General features: G+C 38.7%; 1 protein-coding gene across 1 annotated transcript; it reads right to left on the reverse strand.

Moving 5' to 3' along the window:
* Positions 1-6,326: 6,326 nt before the first annotated feature.
* foxp3b (forkhead box P3b) lies at positions 6,327-12,458 on the reverse strand. Its single transcript, XM_030785158.1, has 8 exons — positions 12,436-12,458; positions 8,595-8,699; positions 8,308-8,395; positions 7,904-7,978; positions 7,649-7,796; positions 7,260-7,336; positions 7,000-7,101; positions 6,327-6,452 (listed from the first exon to the last, which is right to left on the reverse strand). Exons 1-8 carry the CDS (start codon positions 12,456-12,458, stop codon positions 6,327-6,329), a joined length of 744 nt encoding a protein of 247 aa, XP_030641018.1.
* Between the last annotated feature and the right edge of the window lie 10,565 nt (positions 12,459-23,023).

A 23,023-nucleotide genomic window follows, 5' to 3' on the forward strand; every position in this document is an offset into this window, starting at 1 on the left:
GCTGCGTCTTATCTCTATTTTCATAAATGTTCCTAAATGAAAACACATCCACTGCCAAGTCAAGTACAACATGCAAAATCATTTGCTTCGAAGACGACAAAGAAAAAAAAAAAAGAAGAAGAGGGACCAGGCGGCGAGAACATCAGGCAGTAATTTGAGTGAAATTCCTCAAAGACCATGCAAGTGAAAAAGGCAAAAAAAAAGGTACTGATTGCGTATCCTCTCCAGAGACTGTATGGTACATTTGTTTGGTACGAAAGAGTAAATCTGTCACTTTGAAACATAAGTGCAGGAAACATGACCAAACAAATGTATCTGGTAATGCTCTCGCACATTTCTCACCTCGTGCTAAGATCTGGACGTGTTTACTGAGAGAGCAAATACTGCGTGTAGCACGTTTTAATGCTCTGTTGTCCACTTGCTTTTCAAAGGTTCATCTAGATGGCGGTAATGAATAAAGTGGTACACAAAGACATCAGCGTGTTTCCATTAAAAGACTGTTAGGGCTTAAAACATTTCACTAAGGGTTTATTGCTGTTTATATCGTAGCTCATGATCTTTAATATCCTGATGTTTATCATCCCTGTATTTGCTCATTATCTCCTCACATTTATAGCCTTGACTAAAATCGTTTGGTAATGGACTCTAAGATCAGTTTAGCTGTTCCTGAGATCAGTTCACTCATTTCGTCCAATTTGTCCATGTCTTAAACCTCCAAAACAAACACGTAAGGTTCCGGGAGAAATGTTTCCCCATTTATTGAAAAACTTGCCTTTTCTTCACGGTCCATAATTTCTCCCCCCTCTCGTATCTGTCTGGGTTGGAGTTATTTTTGACGTTTTACCTCACGTTAGAAAGTTGGAATGCAATGTTTTGTAAATAGGCGCTGACAGCTAACCAGTAAGATGCTCTGACCTTCTCCAGTTTGAATGGTGGGACAAGGGAGAAGGAGAGGGACAAGCGACTGGGGGAGGGGTTTGAGGGGGTAATGGGGGGGTTGGAGTAGGCAGCTCTTTTCCGTAGATCTCATCCATCTAGACTGCATATTTCTGTCAGATCCAAGGAGATGAGGCTAATTATCCAGCTATTCATCTTCTTCTTCTTTATTCTAATCTCTCTCTCCCTTTCTACCTCAGTCCCTCCCTCTCTCCATCTTTGTATGCATGCGTGTGAGTGTGTGCGTGTGTGTGCGTGTGTGTGTGTGTGTGTGTGTGTGTGTGTGTGTGTGCTATTTGACTGTGTGGTGCATTTTGTTGTGCGTGCTTGTGCATGAATGCATGTTTTCATGCATGTAAAATTGTTTAAAGAGTGCTGCGGGTATCATGATCTCATGTCTTACAAAGCTGTCTCATTTAAAATCTCATGAACGGAAACAGCATTCTGCCACATTAAGGCCTATTGGAGCCTCTTGGACCAGAATTAAGTACAACATGTCTGCGCCTGTAATGGTAATTTCAAACCAGCGCACAAACAGCATTAAATCCACCACCATCCCACCGAATCCCTCAACCCCCAGTGCCCCTGTCTTTGTTCGTGTGTGTGTGTCTGTGTGTGTGTCTGTGTGTGTGCATCTGTGTGCCTGTGTGTGTGTGTGTATGCATTTGTTTGAGATTGATTGTGCATGATATTAGCTACTGGTATTCTGTTTGTGATGCTTTTGGCATGTTCAGGCTTTATAAAAACAAATATTAAAGATGTGGGTATGTTTCAAAATGTAATGTATATATTATATTGCTGACTGGGTTCTTGCCTTGACTTTTAGTGTTGATCTTTGAGAACTCATTAGGCAGTGGAGAATGGGAAATCCATCTATCCTGCAGCTATTTGACTCCAGTATCATGACATGAAAGTTCTGGAAAGTCCTGAGCTGTCAGGATTCATCAAGGGCTGTCATGCCCTCCAGTGAGAGAGTCTCTCTCACTGAAATGGAAACCAGCTTCCTTTTATCTGTCTGTCTAGGAAGCTACACTTTCAGTCTGTCAAAGCCAACATGTCTGACGAGATCAAGGTAAGTGGGAACCCATACATAACCAGACTGTCTACTTTGCAATGGAGATGCACCAACCCCAAACCTAGCTTACGTTTAGGATAAGGGAGAAGAAGCACAGCATAGCACAGTCCCACAAAGAAAAGTGCTTCTGGCTTTTCTAGAACAGTCTTTGCCATGCCATTTTGATTTAACATCCAGGATTAAAATAAGCACTATATGAATCTACACATGTATGGATTAATTGATAAACAAGATTACTTGCTTTGGACGCAGAGAACACAGTGAAATGGAAAAACTAATATCCAAACGTTGAAGTCTTCATCCCTTGTCTTAGCTCCTACTGTATTTTTTTCTTTCATTGAAGTAACAAATTAATAATAATTTAAAAAAAAAAACCCACAGAATATAAAACGATCGTCCTCATTAAAAGTCTAAAAACTGAAACAATAAAAACCTGTTATGCAATAATGATGTGATGGCGTTGTGTTTTGTTCTCTGTTGCTTGGGTGTGCGTTGTTATTGTGCAGGGTCTAAGGGGAACGGCTTAGACAGACAGGCCCTGGGTTAAGCTTACCCTTTAGCTTTGTAATCCCCCTCAAAACACCGCAAGATGGACAAGCACTGAAAGCTCTCAGACAACCGCAACTGTTTCGGGCAGCGTCCTGCTGAGTATGGGGAAAAAGGACCCCTGCTGATTTACAGGTCAAACTAGGGGCCTTCCACAGAAAAAAAAAAAAAAAACAAAACTCAAGGATAAAATCACTTAGCAAAGCATTCCTACTTTTATAAAAGACATATTTGAATGTTGTTAGGAATCAAACAGACTGAAAACAGTTTATCCTTCCCATCCAATTAACGGCCTTTTGTAAGGAGAAACAAGCTCTTGGAAGTCTCGACAAATGCCAAATATTTGTGAGACTCAACGAAGCATCACAACTGGGAGGGTCCTTTTGGAACACCTCCATTAATTTTTTTTTTTTTCCCAGAAAAATATCAAATGAAATGTTCAAGTGTTGCACTCCCTGGTCTGTTAACAATGTGTGCAGCTCTCTGTCTGCTCTAGCTAAACAGGGTATAATGGGCTACTCTGGACAGATCTAGTTTGGGGAATATTTCTTGTACTTTAGCTGTGAAGTGAAATCAGGGGATTTTTTTGGGGGGGGGGGGGGGTAGAGATTGTCATTTCAACTGTTCTCTATTCTCTGTCTCGACCTGTCAGAAATCCTTCGCCTCCGGCGCTTTTTCGGAAAGAGCTCGCTAGGCTTGTTGATGTGAAAGTGTCAGCACCAGATGAGAGCCTGTCATTTTACAGCTCTGAAAACAGGATCTAGAGCTTCACTCTCTAGCATTTATTTCTCCCCACTAAAACGGAGAGACAGGAATGTTGCGAAACAAAATTCAGTTACCAATCAGATTACTAATGAAATCCTTCTACCGGCTCCTCTCCACCCAATAAACAGATATAGAATGTCAACTGATGCATTGCATCATGTGAAGTGATTTATAGTGCTCATTAAAAATATTTTTCACTTGGTCGGAGTCTTCACCGGGACATACAGATTAGATTCCTCACTAAGGAACAACTCCTCCGCAGTCATGTAATATTCAAAATTACAAGACATTGCGTTGCAATTCTAAAACCTGGAACTTTTGCACACAACATAACCCACTTTCCACCATAGACAGCGTTCAGACAGACCCTGTCATTAGGGCAGAGGGTCTCGACTGTAAAACACGGATTGTCCATTCACAGGACATGCTTTCCCCGGCTATAAAAAAAAAGAGAAAAAAAAAAACCAGAGAAAGCCCCTAAGGTAATAACCATCCACACTTTCCGTTGTATCTCCGAGCTGTATGCAGATAATGAAAATGCAGCAAACTTTAAAAAAAAAGGGATATTTTATGCCAGAGACACCTGTTTGTTGGCCAGTGTCGACACAGGAGGAAGCATGAGTAATAAGCACCTGACAGGTTGAGCCGGAGCTGACGGGAAGCGTGAGGTTGTCCAGAGGCATGTATAATGCACTATATTCTCCAGAGGAAATGTTCCACAGCCAAGCAGCATAATTGAGGTCCAGCACAACCCTGAGCCTCAGGCGAAAAGCCTGCTCCATGTTATTGTACGGCACATTAGCAATGTTCAAGGCTAGATCAAACGTTGCTGTGTTCCAGTGAAAAACAGGTTTTCAAGATATATCGTATTTACTAACTATATGCTGCATGGTTAAAAAGAGAGAGAGAGACAGAGAGAGAGAGACAGAGAGAGAGAGAGAAAAAATACTTGTTTACAAATTGAAATGACCTTGATTCTGTTGTGAGAGTACAATTCTTCCACCCCCCCCCCCACCCCCCCCACACACACACAAATACACAAACACACAAACACACGCACATACACACACACACACACATATTCCCATCACTTTCAGTGCAACTAACCAAACACAACATGGTTAGACATTCATCCATTAACAGCACTCTCTGCTACAGTCCTTAAAACCTTGACTATTGTCCTTAACAACTAAATAGCTGCTTGGTTGTTTTATGGGGTGCATTGTATTGTTATTCAAAACACTCTGTGGTCTATATCATGGGAAAGTGTGTGCGCTGGAGACAGAAATGGCTCTATTAACAAGAGTCAGAGGACTGACAATGATTCTGCCAGTACAAAAGACTCATGTTGTATGTGAGCATTTTATCCATACTGGCAGACAAAACAGACAACTGTGGGGGTGCGGGGGGGCGGGGGGGGGGACTCATTTCTATTTCACCCGCTGATTGTGACATATAAGGGAGTTATGGTGGGAGTGTGTGTGGAAGGGGGGGTGGGGTGAGGTGGTCGTGGTGGTGGTGGGGGGTTTGGGGTCACAAAACAAATAAGATTGTTAATATTATTATTGCTACTATTGTTATCGTTTGTAGTGTAGTGACTATTATTGGTATTTAATATCATATGAGACATATTCTAAGCACATTACTTGAAAGTGTGGCTTGTTTTGAAATAAAGAAATCGTTCTCAAGACCGCTGATGGACCTGTTTGTGATCAGACAAACATTTACTCCTGATTATAAAGTTAAATGCCATAACGTGTGAAGAAATAGATGATGTTTTGTCCATCATTTTGTTTTCGGTATGTCTTTTTTTTTCTTCTTTTTTTTTCTCCCATTGTACTCGCTGAAATGGTGAGAGGCTTTGGATGGAGGATACCACACCCATGAACAACATACTGTTGCACTCTATCGCCCTCTTGTGGCAGCATGTATTGACGGTTCACCCCATCTCTGTGTTTTTACACTACATTTCACAGGCTTCACACTGCGTTTGAGACAGAAGGGGGACTCTAACAATGACTTTGCCTGTGGCAGGTGCACAACTGGAACAACATTTTGTGTCATAAAATGCTTTCATTTCACAAACAGCTCTGCTGACCTACTAAACTGTTCAAATAGAAGCCTGTTTATATCAAATTTTTGTGTTTATTACAAGTTTATCCATTTTTTTTTTCTGTTGCATACAATCATCACAAATTGTCAGGAAAGCTTATAACTAAATCTTATGATTAATAGCTTAAATTGACTGAACAGTTCTCAGCCATTCAGGAAATGTATCATTTGCATTACAGCCACGTATATACACATACACATTAAACATTGTCAACATAGTGAAGAATACATAGCAAAAAATCAACTTATCACAATAAAAAACAACAACATATAATAAAAATATATAAAAAAATAAGAGATTTATTGGACTACTCAACATTTGTATTGTCCCAGTGTATCTCAGTTTTGGTAAAAATGTGCTTTGAAAAGCGCTACATGACATCATCAGGGGAAAAATATGAGTCCATGCAAAAGAATATGCTTTGTACATACATACCAGATCAAATAACAGAAACTCCTTCCTCAAAACAGTTCTTAATATAAGCATATTTTATTGCTTATATAACACTTACATAAATTTCATTGAAGGTTAATTCAGTTCTTATTCCCTGCTGACGTCAAAAGGCAGCAATTCTGTCATCATTCTGTGAATCATCATCATCATCATTGTCATCCATTATTATGAAAAAGCCATAATTTAGCTGATGTCAGTTTGATGTTCCTCAGATGTTTCTCTGTGTGGACTTAGCGAAACTGGTCTTTCGGCGTCATAGCTCGGGGGTCTTGGTGGAGGACAGGAGAACGGCACCAGCCATTTTGATGAATAGTCCCTGAAAAATCATTTGTCTCGGTTTAAACTATCAACAAACACAATGCTCAGTGTGAAGTGTTAGACAGCTCAGACGCTCCACGCAACAGCAGACGTATTTCTTGTTACGTGAGAGAGATTTTCTCACCTGTTTAACTTTTGCCCCTTTCTCCTTTGAAACTCAGCTTCATCCACCGTCCAGACAGCTCCCTTTCCTCCCTCCACACGCACAAAACACTTGTGAAGACTGAGGTTGTGCCGAACAGCGTTCTGGTTTAAAAATACCCAATGTTTTATTTTCAGTAGCCATACAGCTAAAATACTGAGTAATGTATTTTGATTCCGTTTTTTTTGTTTTTTTTTTGCTAACTAACATATAAATAGTAGTCTTTTGTTCAACAGAAATAAAAGATGAGACCAGAATAAACACAGGTTCGTTTAGATATTTTCATAAAGGGAGATGATTCATAGTGACAGGCAACTTATGTTGCAGTGGTACCGTGTACCCCTAAAAAAAGACATGCAATCAGTTTTCTTAAACCCTTAAGTAATCCTTACCACTACAGCAAAAAAAATATTATAACAAATTTGACACAGTCAGTGAAGGACTCTGATGTGATTTGAAACCCACCATCAGAACGGAAATTCAAGTCAAGCGCTTGTGGAGTGCAACTCAATGTGGGACCTCAATGAAACAGCCTAATAGTACAATTCATAATGCTACAAAATCTGAAATATTTTCCAGATGTCATTTTCGCTTCAATAAATCACTTTCCTTTGGAGTGGTTTGTTCAGTTGATTTACGTAATCACAGTACCTTCCATGTTGCGGTGTTGTGTCGAAAGTAGAAGAACATTCTTTGGAACCAGTTGTAGATTTCATTCAGCGTACGCTGCTTGTCAGGCGATTCTAGTATTGACTGGGAGTACACGGCGGGGCACAGGAGGACATGTAAGAATATTTCAGAATATTACATAATCAAATTTAAAATGATGTCATTCAGTTTTTAGGAAGAGCATAAAAAAAAATGTAAATGCTTTCATAAGTCATGTAAAGCAGTGTAAATTGCAAACTCACCCATCTGATCAGGAAGGCGTAGGTGTACGGAGGTCTGACGTTAGTGTGTTTGTAATATTCCAAACCGGTGATGAAATCTATCAGACAGAAGATCAAATGATTAACTGATTGTGGGCCAAAATAAAAGTCTTATATATATATCTATGTGGCTGTAAGTAGGTTACTGAAAGGATGAAACGATAAAATCATGCTCTCGGGCAGTTTTTACAATTTCGTCCGTGCTGGACATGCTGAGTGAACTGAATTTCTGAAAGGCTCATTTTCTCTCTTTTTCTGTGCATGTGTGTGTGTGTGTGTGTGTGTGTGTGTGTGTGTGTGTGTGCGCGTGTGTGTACGCTATTGTTAGTGACTGTGATGACCATGGGTGGAGAGTGAAGAGTGGGTGATACCTGCCAGCAGGTTAGGGACAGGAGTGTTCCAAGAACCCTGTTGGCCCAGTTCTGCTGGTCCTTTACTGACACTCTCTGCAGCTCCATATGTTACCATGGACAGTGGCCCACTCACCGACAGTCTGCCTGGCCAGTCTGAAACTGCTCTCTAGCAGCAAAGCAAATCACGTTTTTACCAAAAGATCGGCAATGATTCGGTAGAGAGAAAGAACATGGAAGTCTGACTGTTCCGTGTTTCTTCACAAATACACTCACCATATGCACCGACCTGTGCTCAGGAAGATTGAGGTGATGGTGCATTGCTTGTAGTTTCTCTTTCTCTACAATGAGCTGAAAATGCAATGGAGATATATTTTATTCTTTTCTTTCTTTCTTTCTTTCTTTCTCTCTTTCCTTTTTTTTAAAGCAAGATATCTGGCTTAGGCTCATTATTCATGGGGTCTGAAAAACCCACATTCCAGCACACATTAATCTAATTAATGTTAGAAGGAACATTTTAGAGCATGTATTTGTTTTGATTTGACACTCACCACAATTTCATTTCAAGGTCAGGAAATTCACTGCTTCAATTTTTAACCATCAATATTTTCAAAAATCACTTTTACAATACTTTTCTTCACTCTGGACATGTGAATGAAGAGAATAAAATGTCTCCAAACCTGATTTTCCAGATGCTGAACTAGCTCTTGCTGAATCTTCCACTGGGCAATAGCTTTATCTCCAAATGCATGATCATTATTGAGGTGTCTATGATATTTAAAAAGCAATAAACTGACAATCAATGATCAGATCAAACACAGACAAACAGGTAAGTTAAAGATGTGTTTGCACAGTATTCTATGCAGACTCAGGCTATGCATAAAATGATGACTTACTTTAGAAAAAAAAACAAAAAAAATAGGCCGTACTTCAAAAAATATGACTCACTTCAAAAAACGTGACTTACTTCAAAAAATATGGGTATTCTTCAAAGCAGCTGTCACAGCCTGGCCACGTACATCGCCCATTTATGAACAAAGAGCTTGAGCCCTTTGACCTTATCTGGGCAGAGCTGCAAGACGGAGACAGAAAGAGCCATGCCACACTGATGAAACAGCAATAATTCAGTTGTAACCAGTACTCCGCATGAGTAGCACTGCTGAAACCCTTACCTGGTTTGAAGGAAACTGAGTCTCCTGGGCTGACTGTTATATTCAGGGCTTTGGCTGGTTGGATAGGTAGCATTTCCTCTTTTCTCCACTTTATAAACAGTTGAGGGGTCAAAATGACTCTCTTTACATCCTAACAAATTGGACCAACCGGTACAGATGTACAGTCAGGAATGTAAAATAGCTTGGCTGATGCTGGTAAACCGATAAATAAATCGGAAATCATGCTTTATGAATTTGAACTAGATTGAAAGTTGTTTGAATTAAAAACATGTGAGAACATGTTATTGTTCAATAATATTTACAAAAGAAATATAGAAATATATAATGAAAATAAAATAAAAGAGTACAAGAGCGACCAATTCCCAGCTCTTTCTGGGCCAGGAATTTAAATTCTGGGCATTATATTCATTCATTTTCAAAAGAACACTGGAAGATATTTGACAGTAGTAGATGTGTAATATAGATATTTTCCACAAGTCCCTGGTAAATCAATGTTTTTTCAATCTAAGGAGTTATTCTGAGTTTACAAATTAATATTACGATGTATTTTGGTATCATTTGTACAAACCTTGTGCTAATCTGGAGATTGGTCGTAGGACTGACGGTCTGCTCTGAATCAGCTGCTGTGAGCTCAGTGGCACCATCTGGGGAAAGTGTCTCCTAACCCCCGCACTGGCACTCTGTCGATGACAACACTAACACCGCTTTACAAACCAACCAGTCCTCAACACTAACACCGCTTTACAGACCAACCAGTCCTCAACACTAACACACGCATCACAAACCAACCAGTCCTCAACACTAACACCGCTTTACAAACCAACCAGTCCTCAACACTGACACCGCTTTACAGACCAACCAGTCCTCACAACTAACACACGCATCACAAACCAACCAGTCCTCAACACTAACACCGCTTTACAAACCAACCAGTCCTCAACACTAACACCGCTTTACAGACCAACCAGTCCTCAACACTAACACCGCTTTACAAACCAACCAGTCCTCAACATTAACACACGCATTACAAACCAACCAGTCCTCAACACTAACACACGCATCACAAACCAACCAGTCCTCAACATTAACACACGCATTACAAACCAACCAGTCCTCAACACTAACACACGCATCACAAACCAACCAGTCCTCAACACTAACACACGCATTACAAACCAACCAGTCCTCAACACTAACACCGCTTTACAAACCAACCAGTCCTCAACACTAACACCGCATTACAGACCAACCAGTCCTCAACACTAACACCGCTTTACAAACCAACCAGTCCTCAACACTAACACACGCATTACAAACCAACCAGTCCTCAACACTAACACACGCATTACAAACCAACCAGTCCTCAACATTAACACACGCATTACAAACCAACCAGTCCTCAACACTAACACCGCATTACAAACCAACCAGTCCTCAACACTAACACCGCTTTACAAACCAACCAGTCCTCAACACTAACACACGCATCACAAACCAACCAGTCCTCAACACTAACACACGCATCACAAACCAACCAGTCCTCAACACTAACACACGCATTACAAACCAACCAGTCCTCAACACGAACTCCGCATTACAAACCAACCAGGCCTCTCACTGCTACATAGTCTCATTCGACCTCAGGGTGGTTCATTCACCATGAGGCCTAGAATGACTCACAGCTTCTGCTTAAACTCACAGAACCTCAATAGGTGAACACATATATCAAAGCCAATCTGCTAACCCATTACCCTTGGTGCATTCAGTGGAGCAGGTCACTCAGTGCCATTCACATGAACAAGAGCTCTATCCTCAGAAATATCTGTGATTAATATGGACCATGGTGCATTCAGAACAGCGAAATATGTGTTTCACTTTATGTATTTAAAATGAATGTATATACTCTCTACAGATTTGGCTCAGTAGATTGCTCTGTGTTTGCAGCATATTTGTTCTTATTATATGCAATAATTCATAATAATAAAAGGAAAGACAAACATTTAACACGGTCATTTCAAACATTTTAAATTTATAGTTGTGTATTAAAATAACAGTCATTGTTCCATTCACCCTAATACGAAAATATACTGGGTGAAATTAGATTTTTAACAGTATTTTTTCCTCTTATTTCCCACAAACACGTACCCACACACCCACCGAAACGGACGGGTACGCACAGTACCTGAGCCGACGAGTGCCCTGCGGACTGAGCTATGGTGTTGAGGCTCAGGTGAGGCAGACGCTTCTCTGCTCTGTCTTCTCTCAGAGACGTTGGCTCCCAGTGTTCACTTTCTACATTACCGCTCCTTACTCGTTCTCTCTCAGACTCACGCATCCCTAACGCAGTCACACACACACACACATACACAAAAAAATAACATTAAACACATAACATCGCCCTATTAGGGTACTGCTGAAACATTTGTCCTCGTTAAATATACGTCGACTGAATTTTAGGGTTCACTCTTTTCTTACGTCGTTCTGAAATACAGGGTTCAGCCTTTCCTACGTTTTGTGGTGGAACATTCTACAGCTGCAGCTTTTGTTCCAACTACGATTGCAGTGAAAGTGATAAAATGCTGAGAAGAAGGTCTGAGGATACTGTGCAAAGTCAAAGGATTCTGTGCACACTCTCACAAAAGCCAGGCATGCGCTTGGGGTTTTTCCCTCATCAGACATCAAGAATGGGGTAACGAAAAATAACTCAAGAGTGGGATGAGAACTTCAATGTTTCTGCACCGGTGCACATGTAACCCGTTGGAGTTGCTCGCCTCAAACTGTACCCAACAATGGCACCTACAATTCAAGCAAATGTTTCAATTCCGCTGTAAAAATACGAGGGCAGCGTGGGGCACTTGATTCACTTTCACCCAAGCTTTTGTTTCAGTAAAAGTGGCCTAGCAGTAGTATAGACTCGATAACTGAGAAATTCAACGAGGGTTTTGACCTCTCTCACCTACAGGAAGCCACCACTCACACACATTTTGCATTTGCAAAAACATGCACAAAACAAAGCAACCCAGGAACAGGAAGGGGGATATGGCTTGAGAAAAAGAAAACAAAAGAGTTTTTGTGGTTGACGATAATGCTGTTGTCTCACATGCAAACAAGCCTTTGACCTGAGATCCATACAAAGAACAACAAAATGTTGTAGCTGCAATTATGTGTGCACAAATCATGATATATTGCAAATTCAAACAGAGCAGATTCTGTACCAGATTTGCTCTGCCACACACATGAGTTTTTGTCTTATATGAAGTATTTTATTTTTGAAAATTGGTATACGGAAATTTTTAAGTGTTGGTTTATATACCAGATTATTATTAAACAATAACAATACAGTAACTTCACATGGATTCTATTTTAAGGGTGATACATTCCCAGCAAGTAAAATGATCCTACAGCATAGACTACTACACTGAATCATTACAATATTGATAAATGTTCCTTAAAAAAGTGACTCGTGTAACATTTTCCGGTTTCGACTACATGATTCTCAATGGTGGAAAATTACTCACACTATAAAACATATTTTTTCTTTTATTCATATTAAGGAATGTTTCAGTATTACTAATGATCGTCACACAATATCAGTCAAGTGTGGGCATATCACAGAGACAGTGAAACTCAACATACCCTGACTCAATGTCCTGATTCATTTTTACAACTTATTACCCAAAACAATGCATACAATCTCAAGCAAATATCTCTCCGTACTAAAAAATTGTTTTTGAGTGCAAACTTGTGGTGTATTTATCCAGAATACTCTTGTATTTTATCACATAACTTCCAAGGTAAAATAATCTTCAGCCTGTCTGACTCATTCCCTCCATGTACACCTTTTCATCAAAAAACCCACATACACTTTCTGAAGAAGCTGGAACTGCTGAAAATGGTTCACTGAAATAATGCTTAAGTGAAATGCAATGTTTCACTATCTTAAACCCATGGTAGATTTGGTTTAGGCAAGAGAATATGTGATCATCTGCGGTTGCTTTATTCTCAGTTAAACAAAATTATACATTGCATAATATAATGTTCAGAGATAAATTTGAGTGTGTTTTTTTTTTTTTTGTTTCCTAACCAGAGTTTAGAGATGCAAAAATTAGTTTATCTGTACTTCTGAGAAGACTTTTTGTTTGTATTTGTGCCTGAGAAAAAAAGCAGAATTATCCAAGCAAGCAAAGTCAGGTTTGTGCATCATGACGCATCACGAAAAAAAGAGACAAAATGTTAAGAACGGGAAAGGAGCCAGAGTTGTCACAGATTAAGATGACCTGTATTTACAACTGACAATACTGTTCGCTGTGGAATTGATTATCATATATTTTTTAGTCTAACCACCGACGTCTTAACATGAATGCTCTAAAGAAATACATTTGAATTTTTCATTCTGATACAGCATTTCCCTTTATGTTTACTTTTCCGTAATCTAACAAAAGTCATTGTAAATAAATGGAGAACAGCAGCGAGAAATAAAGAGTTCAGATAGACAAAGCTTTCTTTACCTACCTTGCTTTCGTTGTATATCCTGTACTCTTCCTGTGTTTCTCTGGCTGAAATATGAAAAGAGGATGAGATGTTTCAAATCTGATTGGAAAAATGAAAAGAAAAAAAAAAAGTAAAAGTCTGAAATAGGGAGAGTTGCAGTGACTTGATAGGAGTCTTTAGTGTTGCGGTATCAGTATGTATTCTCATTCTTGTTGTAAACAAGCAGAATTGAAGAGTTGTAACTCCTCAAGTGTATGGTGTTCTGCTGTGGTTTGGCGGTAAGTGAACGTATGGTTTGAACATCAAGACCCCTGCTTATGCGACAGCTCTCTGCAACACGATCGGGAGAAAACCTTGCAGCTTGTTAGGTTATCAGTTAAAAGGGGAATTTAAAGGAAATTCATTAAATTAGATCAATGCTCTTGCCAGATTTACGGTGTGTCTTGAATGCATGAAGTTTGTTTTTAATTATGAAACAATAAAAATAAACATTTATAAGAGACTGCATGTTGCCCCTCATGAGAAAGTGTATACCAGAGCTTATCTCAAAAATTGTACTATTTTATGTTTAAGATAAAAAAAAAAAAAAAGATAAATAATAATTTGTACAATTTAATGTATAACAGTGTCTAATTCCACTGTAAATAAAAAAATCTGAGAAACAAAAAACCTATAAGAACAACATGAATGAGATTAGCGTTTCATTATAAGTGCTTATATCTATATTTGTGCTATATTTCATATGGTCAAAAAAATTTGACAAAGACTTATCAACAGTGCATGACACCTTGTCCTGCATTATGAATAGCAATATGGACTACAGGACCTGTGATAACCAACTTTCGCCCATAAAAGTGTTTTTTTCTTTACAGGAGTATGTCAGATAATGCAAAGTATGTTACTGCAGAGATGACAGATGTAGTGGCATGACATTTTTTGTCTGGTATTATTTCAGATTAATTACATTGTCATAAAATAGTCCAAACAAGTTATGTCAAAACTGTCAGGATATGCTGCAGATTGATGGCTAATTTTTTTACATCAACATGCCATCTTTTCTCTCAGTCATCTTAACTACTTAGTCCAGAGAATATATATAAATATATGAAATATATGTACATTTCATTAAAAACCAGTGGCTATATTGTTTTCTCAGCTACAACATCATGTTTCCAAGCATTTATGTGGTAAAACAGCTAACACTCATCTAAGACGAAATTCGAAAAAATTCCTTGAGTTTACCTATGAGTTCAGGACTCACCTGATAATTTCAAGCCACACCACGGAAGATATTCCGGATGTCTTGCACAAAATATAAGCAAGCTTTACTTATACCATGAAAACTTTCTGTGTCATCAAAAAATAAAAAGACTGAAAGAATGATTGAAGCCAAAGGTTACTGAAAACATTCTACACACAGCCCTGTTACATGATAAAACGGTGCTGTCCAGGACTAGACAACGATAATATGATGATGCATAATCAGAGTGACAGATCATACTAAACCACCAAAGCACTGCTATCAAGTCTTTTCGCTGTGTGATTGTTATTTCTTACGTCAAAGTTACACGCAACAATTTTTTGATTGTCCCCTACGAAATGATAACATCTGATGAAAGATAATTAAAGACTGAAATGACTGATATGCTGAGCTCAGAATTAGTTCTGCATGGTGCAACAATGAAATAGCATTCAGCACGTTTCAGACACTCTGGTTAAATCGGTGTGCTTGTATGTAAAAAGCAAGTGTAAGGTCTTGCTGCGAGTGAAGAGTTATACTGACGTTGATCTTATAGTGGTTAGGTATATGCAACACCTGTCACAAGTATTAAGTATAAATATTTCATCACTGACAACATCTATCATGTTGTCATTTCATGCAGCATAACTGAATAATTTGTGGGTGATTTTTGGAAAACAAAGCTTGAAACACATTGCTAATTCTTTCCCTATTAGAACAGAAATGGCGAATTACATTGGATCTGTAAACAGATGACTACAATGCAATAATTTGTCAGAGTTAAACTCATTCTGGCTCACTTCAAGTGTTTGTGTCAACGCTTCAAACTTGGTTTTGAAGGCACTGAGGCCTCCTTAGTGTTTGGAGGTATGTCTTTAATTATGAATTTGACATCTGAGAACAGTCTCCCCCAGTTAATTTCTTTGGGACTCATTTAGTCATGCCCATATTAAGCCTCTTTTGCGTGGCACAGTACCTCCACACTCATGGTAATGCTGTCTTGCAGCAGAGACTAGTCAAGGGATAATTCACCTGATTTGCCGTATCAATTAATCATCAGGGACATCGGTGAGTTGAGTTAGATGTTCCATAGCAGGTATTAAAATTAAAATGCAGTGCACAGGGAGACCTCAATATTCTGGTCCAGAGAGAAACCTCAGAACATGTTTGTTGATGTAGTACGTATGTCAAAACACTCACGCAATCTTAAAATCTTTACATTTTACATACTTTTACCCATGCATCACAACATCATATTACCCACTGTCTACAACCAAAATGAATAATTATACCTGAACTTAATCATTTGCTCCCGTTTACCTTTGTGATTCATCACAAATTTGAATCATATTTCTATGAGTCAGTATTTCTCTTTGTGGGCACGTACTATAAAATTCCTTTCAGGTTCTAAAATCTAAATTGTCACTGAAACTTGATGATCCACAGTTTTGTGTTCAGATTTTATAACAGTATAGTAAAGGGCGGATCAGTTTCAAATAAGTAAGAAAAGCTTTGTTCAAAATCAACCGTTATTCATTGCGAATGAAACTGTGACTTTGACTGTAGTTTTGATAGACATTTAGAACCAAAGATCAACCTTATTATACTCTTTTCTTGATTGAGAGCATTCTCATAATCCAAAACGCTACATTTTTATATACATCACAAACTTCTATGCAGCAAGAAACTTGCTAAATTGGATGCATCATATTAAAGGAGCCTCATAGCTTTTGAATGAAAGTCACAATTCTTATTCCATTTGGTTGGCTATTTAACCTTTTGGGAGTAAACAAACAAAAATCTAAGAGCAATGGGTTTGTTTTTTTCCTTTAATTCAGTCGCGCCTTTGTCACCTGTGTTTACAGTTATGGGCACTACATAATAAGTAACATAAAAGGAAGCGTAACCAAATGTATTGAAAAATTTACATATTGGGGCTGTCCTAAGTTGCTAAATGATGCTGTGTTCTCATGTTGACGGTACGTTTTGTGAAGATGTCTTATTTTTGTGGTTGGCAAAATGTCTAAAGAATACCACAATGCCCCACAAGTTCTTTAGTTAAGCATTTTGATTTCCTTTGTGAAACACTCCCCCTTTCTGACAGTCATGTTTTGTCAGATATGCTTGGCTCAACAGTTTCATGTATTTCACATTTTTAAAAAAACCCCAAAAAACTAAAGAGTTTTCAGAAATAAACAAACAGATGAAATACTTATTGGTATGTAAACAACCTATCATATACACAATATATAAATAGTAATGTCAAGATGTCATTTTATAGTTGGGTTTATTCAAATAATCAGACACCATGTTAAAATACACATCTCTAATAAACAGCAAAAAGAAAAAGAAAAAAGTTCATTCAAATGGAAATTTCATTTAAAGACAATTCAGTGTGGTTTACCCTGCTGTCCTAATTTGTGGATTATTGTAAGTAACATAAGTGACAACATTATCTTTATTGAGTGGGGAACTCAATAAAGCGTCATAATCAAAGACCTTAAACAATGGATGCCCTTGTCACTAGAAGGCACTTCTCTATCACCTTTGTCAAAGTATCACACATGGTAAACCTCCATGCTTCTTCTTTGCCACTAGAGAGCAGTATTAGAGAGTCAGAGGATATCATGCCCAGTTGGGGTCAGCCAGCTTGATTAGGCCTGAGAAATGCTAAAAATTTCTTGGTAGCACTAATGAGGTAAAGGTGTGCTGAAGTGAGGTGACACAAACCTAAGCTCTGTGTTACATGAGCGCAGCAGAGAAAAGGTGTGGAATATATATGCTTCAGTGTAGATCACACTTATGTTGTTAAGAGAACAGAAAATGGCAATCATATATGTTCTAATGAGACCTAAGCTAATTCACGCTCCTTACACGTCTTTTAAATTATATTTAAATAACCATACAGAGCAATACGATAGACTGTTGTGGACATAGAATGGTTTTTGAATGATATGGGAATTTGGGCAATTCCTGGCATGACTTTTCAGTACTTCAAAGCTTCTTAACAACATGATGCTTTTTTTTTTTCAAAAGCTAGATCAATTTGTGCACAAACCCCCATCTTAAATGATTATTTCCAGAAAAGATGCAACTTGTGCTATATCCATTCAAGTGAGGGTTTCTGTGTCCTCAGCTCTTCTGTATCCTTTTCCTTTTGTCAGGAGAAGCCATCTGTTCATGCGGCTTCCAGTGGTTCGGACAGCTGTTGTGGCAGGCAAGAGGGCAGGCGCTAGAGAGCTGTGTCAAGCAGAGACAAAACACCTTTTTACCAGGAATTTACACAGAGACTAAATGCTTCTACACCGAAGCCCTACTAGGTGAGCTGGCTTATAACACTCTCTGTTTCAATCAAAAAATCACCAGGAGGGTCTAGGGTATTATGTTTCTATCCTGCAGGGGAAAAAAGTTCCATAAAAACTCTGGACTTTCCTTGAATACAAACCATAATACCATTTCACTATATTAATTACAAACATATATATTGTTTGATAGATAGATAGATAGATAGATAGATAGATAGACAGACAGACAGACAGACAGACAGACAGACAGACAGACAGACAGACAGACAGATAGATAGATAGATAGATAGATAGATAGATAGATAGATAGATAGATAGATAGATTGATTGACTGATTGACTGATAATAGTTCTCTAAATAACTGAACGATTCAGCAAGAGTGTAACTACAAAGTTAACTTTTCAGAAGTGTTGGCTGTGCTTATTGTACATGACTAAACGCTTTTGTGCATGCAAATCTTTTAAAATAATTATTTTCTGAAAAAAATATAGTATCATAATATCACAGTATAATGGATTATATATTATTGGTTATATAAATATAGGCTAGGCTGCCATAAGTTTGTACAGAACGCGCGCATGTGAAGTTGAGTAAAATGCAGCATACATACCGAGCGGCATTACGAGCACTACACCGAATGATTCCGAGTCTCGCTTAGTCGTTTACGAAAAGAGCCGAAGAATAAATAAGGCTGAACGCAGGGACCAAAGCCGCTGTTTCCAATTCACCACGCTAAAGAGCCATTTCATTTTGGTTATTTTTTTTAGTTTTTTTCGTTTTCAACCTTAATTCAGTAAAGAATTCAGGACACCGAGGGACATGGCATTCTCCCGAGCAAACAATCGAGGCTTATTTTCATGAAGAGTGAATCTTTTCTCCTTTTACATCAAAGCTCGAAGCAGGCGTATACATTTTAAATATATAGGGCGCCTTCATGCCCTATGTACATATCCTCACACAGGATGACTGTACTCTGTGATCGGTCAGTGCTCACACTGCTGGATGTACCGAAGAATGATGCTTGATACATCAAAAGGATTAAACAATATCGATGATAAGATGTGGGTTTCGTTTTGGCAGGGGAAAGCTTCTTAGGCTATGGTCGAGATTTCAACAAGAAAATGAAGATTCGAAGCCTGCGTCTTGTTGTAGCGTAATAGCGAATGCCAATCCTTATTTACAAAAAGAAATCGAAATATGTTAAGGTCGCTGTCACTCAGGATTCCATACTTACTAAAAACTGAGAATAATTTGACTTATTTTGTTTGAGATTGTTTATTGATTTTATTCTGACACTGTGTGATGGGAATATATTGCTGAATCTTGGGTTAGCTTTATGGAAAACCCGAAGACATGACATGCACACGAAAAAAGAGGAAACGATATTTTTTGTTTTTTAAAACCCGTGTTTACATAAGATATCTGCAGCTGGCATAATTTGAGGGAAACAGTTCGACAGAAGCCTTCACACTGAAGCATGATTTGGTTTATTTTTTCTACAGACGTGACCGTTCCCAGTATTAATTAATTTATTTATTTTCTATTCCCTGTTATTTACAAAGACGTCGAGGTTCATTCTGGATTACATTTTGGGTTCATGTTTGATTTACGGACTCAAGGTTGCGATTTAGACAAAATATGTTTTTTTCTTTGTTATTTGTCTTCTTTTTTTGCAAACTGCAACAAGCTCTCTTCTAGGCCTACAACAGAATCTAGAGCCATTGTCTCGAGGACAAGCCTTAGAATTCTAGGTAAGATGCTCAATCGCATTTTTATGCCATTCTAAGACAGCTCACGAATATTTGTCTTCACTGTGAACCTGTCATAATTATGCATTTTGCTAGTAGAGAATCATCCATGCCAAACTGATCACTGATCATTTTAAAATAACAACAACAAATACAACCCCTATTATCTTTACTAGCACATGACGCATCCTATATATCCCTTATACTGATCTGTAAATGCAGGCCTGTTACATCTTCTTCTTATTGTACAAATGTTCACCCACACACACAAGCACGTAGACACACAAGCACGCAAACAAAATATGGAGTTTTAGTGTGGTATTTATAGATTCGGGGTCTTTGTTCCTAAAGAAAAGCATATTTCACTCTACATATCAAAGTAGGCGTTATTGTCAAATCTTATCAAGACGGCCCTTTCCGAAGCTTATGCATTTTGATGGTCTAGATACAGGTCATTAGCACTCTCGCGTATTAGACGCATGGGCATTGGCTGTTGGGGTCACGTCATCAGCTTTCAGTGATAAATCATTTTCGCCCCCACTCACTTTTCATGTATTCAAAGACTGCCCATCAGTGGCAGTTTGGACAATGTCAGGGGTATAGGCGGACAATGCTTTTGTCAAATGATAAATGTTTTAGAGTAGTGTCGCCTATCATGCGCTCCATTTGCTCAAATGGAAATAGCCTACAGCCTAAGATAAAAAGCAGCAGTTATCACGACACGTGCTGATTTGTACTTCTCTTTGTTTTCAACTGTATCCGAACGATAGGTGGAGAGTCTTAACGTATCAAGCTTTTTTGGTTGGTGAACACCGCGTCGCCTCCTCCCACCGAGACCGCGGTAACGGTACTCTGCTGTTGCTATCCAGTTCTTGACTGTGGCACGGCCCTGTCTACCCCCAACCAACTCCCGTTTTACGAGGCCCCTCCCGTTATTATAGCCTACGAAGACCCCCACCATGTTAATACAATATCCGCGGGTTGGAATTACAGCTCTCAAGACCTGAGCGTACAAATGCATATTGAGCAGGGAAAGGAAGACCCCAGTAATGGCTAATTAGTTCTAAATGAGATAATGAAAACAATACAACGATTAAGATCAGTTCTGTCAGTTAAATTACAATCAGTAAGTTAGTTTAATGAACTAAATACTTAGTAAGTGGTCATATGTTGCACTGTCTCTTGTTCTCTTAATCTTTTTTTTTTTTAAGTTCCTAGTGGTCAGTCACTGAACTGTTGGAGTGATGGCCCGTCAACCAAGCGGTATAATTCATGCCATCACACAAAAAGGTTAATCCCTCCCATATTCTCACTCATTATCATTTTTTTTTTCATGTTTTGTCTCTTTGAGCTGATATCCTCATAGAATAATAAGCATTCAAACTAATCAGTCAGCAAACTGGAATCAAAATAGACATAATTTGGAATGCCACATTCTTTTCACTTCTGCTATGAATATTAGCATTACTGCCATTACTACTACTATTATTATGTACTCTGTCTGCTAAAAAGATATGCCTTTTCCTGTGAACTTTGCACAGAGAATATTCTGGATTTACAGCCATTGTTAAATACTTTAAACATTCTTGCGTTTATTGCACATATGAAGTTGGGCTTTTCTTTGTATTAACTGTAGGTTAATGAATGCTGCTTTCACATAGCACTCAGGAAAAGCTTACTTTCTCTTACCTGTTGCCCTGAGATAATACCTAAACCCGTGCAAATGTTCGGAGCCTTTTATCTGGAGTTAGCCCTACAACTCTGATTAGACTACGGCCATTCTTTATCCTGGTTCTTGCAAACAGTCCTAATGAACGTACATTTAGTCAGTAACATTCTTAACATTGAAGTAGATGACATAAGTGTGACATCTGCTGGGGTGAATTGAGGAATGTGGGTGATGCAAATATGTGATGATTAAGTACGCATACTAGTGTGGTTAAGAAGCAGATCATATAAATTTATATACAGTCCTACTACAGGAATTGTTGTTGTTCTGAAGAGGAAATGGTTTCCGAAGGTGGTTCTGATCCTTGACACCTTTGTTGCCCAAATACTGATCAGGAAAAACAAGGTATCAAAATCACGTTTCCAAAGGCATTACGTTCACACAAGAACGATCAAGAGTGTCGGTCGGTGACACTATTTGAGATATTTGTCAAAATACATTGGGTGGGGCAAATACTATTCTAATGATGCAGCAGGATCTAGAGCAGGCCATTTGTGATTATGACATTTATAAACAGTGTAGGGGGAAGAATGGAGATGTCATGACAGTGCATAATTTGCTTTCAAGATCACTCCGGGGCAGTATTTACAATACAGAGCATAGACCAATTGTAACCTCAGTCTAAACCACCCAAATAAGACTGAACTATCTGCCTAGTCTTTTCACGTAATTAATTATTCAGCATGGTAGTGCTTCTGTAGCAGATTGTTGCATGAAATGGTTCATACATAATGTCTTGAACATAAAGAGAGAGAGCTCAGCAAGAGATATGTTTTTAAAAAAAATGAATAGTAGAGAAATAATGATTTCTCTGAGTATGAATAGATGGGTAGAGTACACAAGACTATGCAAAGCTACAATTCAAATTTGGTATGGATTCCATGAACTGTTATCGCCATTGGGAAGCGTATCATCCATTTGAATACTTATAATATCTAATTCACACTCTTTCCCCACCGCACACAAATTTTTGTGCTCTCAGTCTTTCAAAGATACACATACACTGCACAAGGCAGAAGGCTCCTGTAGCTTAGCAACAAGCTGCTGTAATTACTGTGACAGAAATACATTAGTATGCCTGCTCTGAAACAATAGGTCAGTGCTGTTTTCTCTCCTGCTGGACTCTGATACACCATAATCATCACCTGGGCTTGTCATTATTGTTTTGGACATGTCCCCCCTTACTGTACCTCTCAGTGAAAACTGATGAATACAAATGGACTGCGAAGTGCTCCCAACACCATATCGGTGTTCCATCGTGCAGACAGAGATATCAGGGTCAGAAATTCAGACTTTCTCTCCTGGTGTTGTTTATTTGATTTGGTGAAACTTTGGCCAGAGTGTAACGGCGCATTTCCCACAGTCAGGTCTCAGCAACTGTGTTACATATCTCCAGTGATTTGTTTTCCCTCCCCTGTCTCCACCCTGGCGTTTCCTTTCTATCTTTCTTTCTTTCTTTCTTTCTTTCTTTCTTTCTTTCTTTCTTTCTTTCTCTCTCTCTCTCTCTCTCTCTCTCAATCTCACTCTTTCTCTCCCTCTCTCTCTTTCTCTGTCTCATAGTACATTCACAGATACCCACACTCAAACACACAAAAAGGATGTTAGGTGTTGTAGCCTAGCAACAAGCGAGGTAATTACTGTGACAGACTAGTTGCTGGCATGCCATGTAGCGTGTGGAGAAAACAGCTGATCTGCTTCGTGCTGAGGGGGA

The sequence above is a fragment of the Chanos chanos genome, chromosome 9 (assembly GCF_902362185.1).
Source record: "Chanos chanos chromosome 9, fChaCha1.1, whole genome shotgun sequence".
Taxonomy (NCBI): Eukaryota; Metazoa; Chordata; class Actinopteri; order Gonorynchiformes; family Chanidae; genus Chanos; species Chanos chanos.

Excerpts from the sequence above, each read along its gene's own strand:
- foxp3b (XM_030785158.1), bottom strand. The coding sequence starts at position 12,458 with ATGAATCAGGACATTGAGTCAGG. Across the intron at positions 8,396-8,594 it reads GAATACCCATATTTTTTGAA|ACACCTCAATAATGATCATG; the intron begins GTAAGTCACGTT and ends TAAATATCATAG. Across the intron at positions 6,453-6,999 it reads ACAACACCGCAACATGGAAG|AACGCTGTTCGGCACAACCT; the intron begins GTACTGTGATTA and ends TTTTTAAACCAG.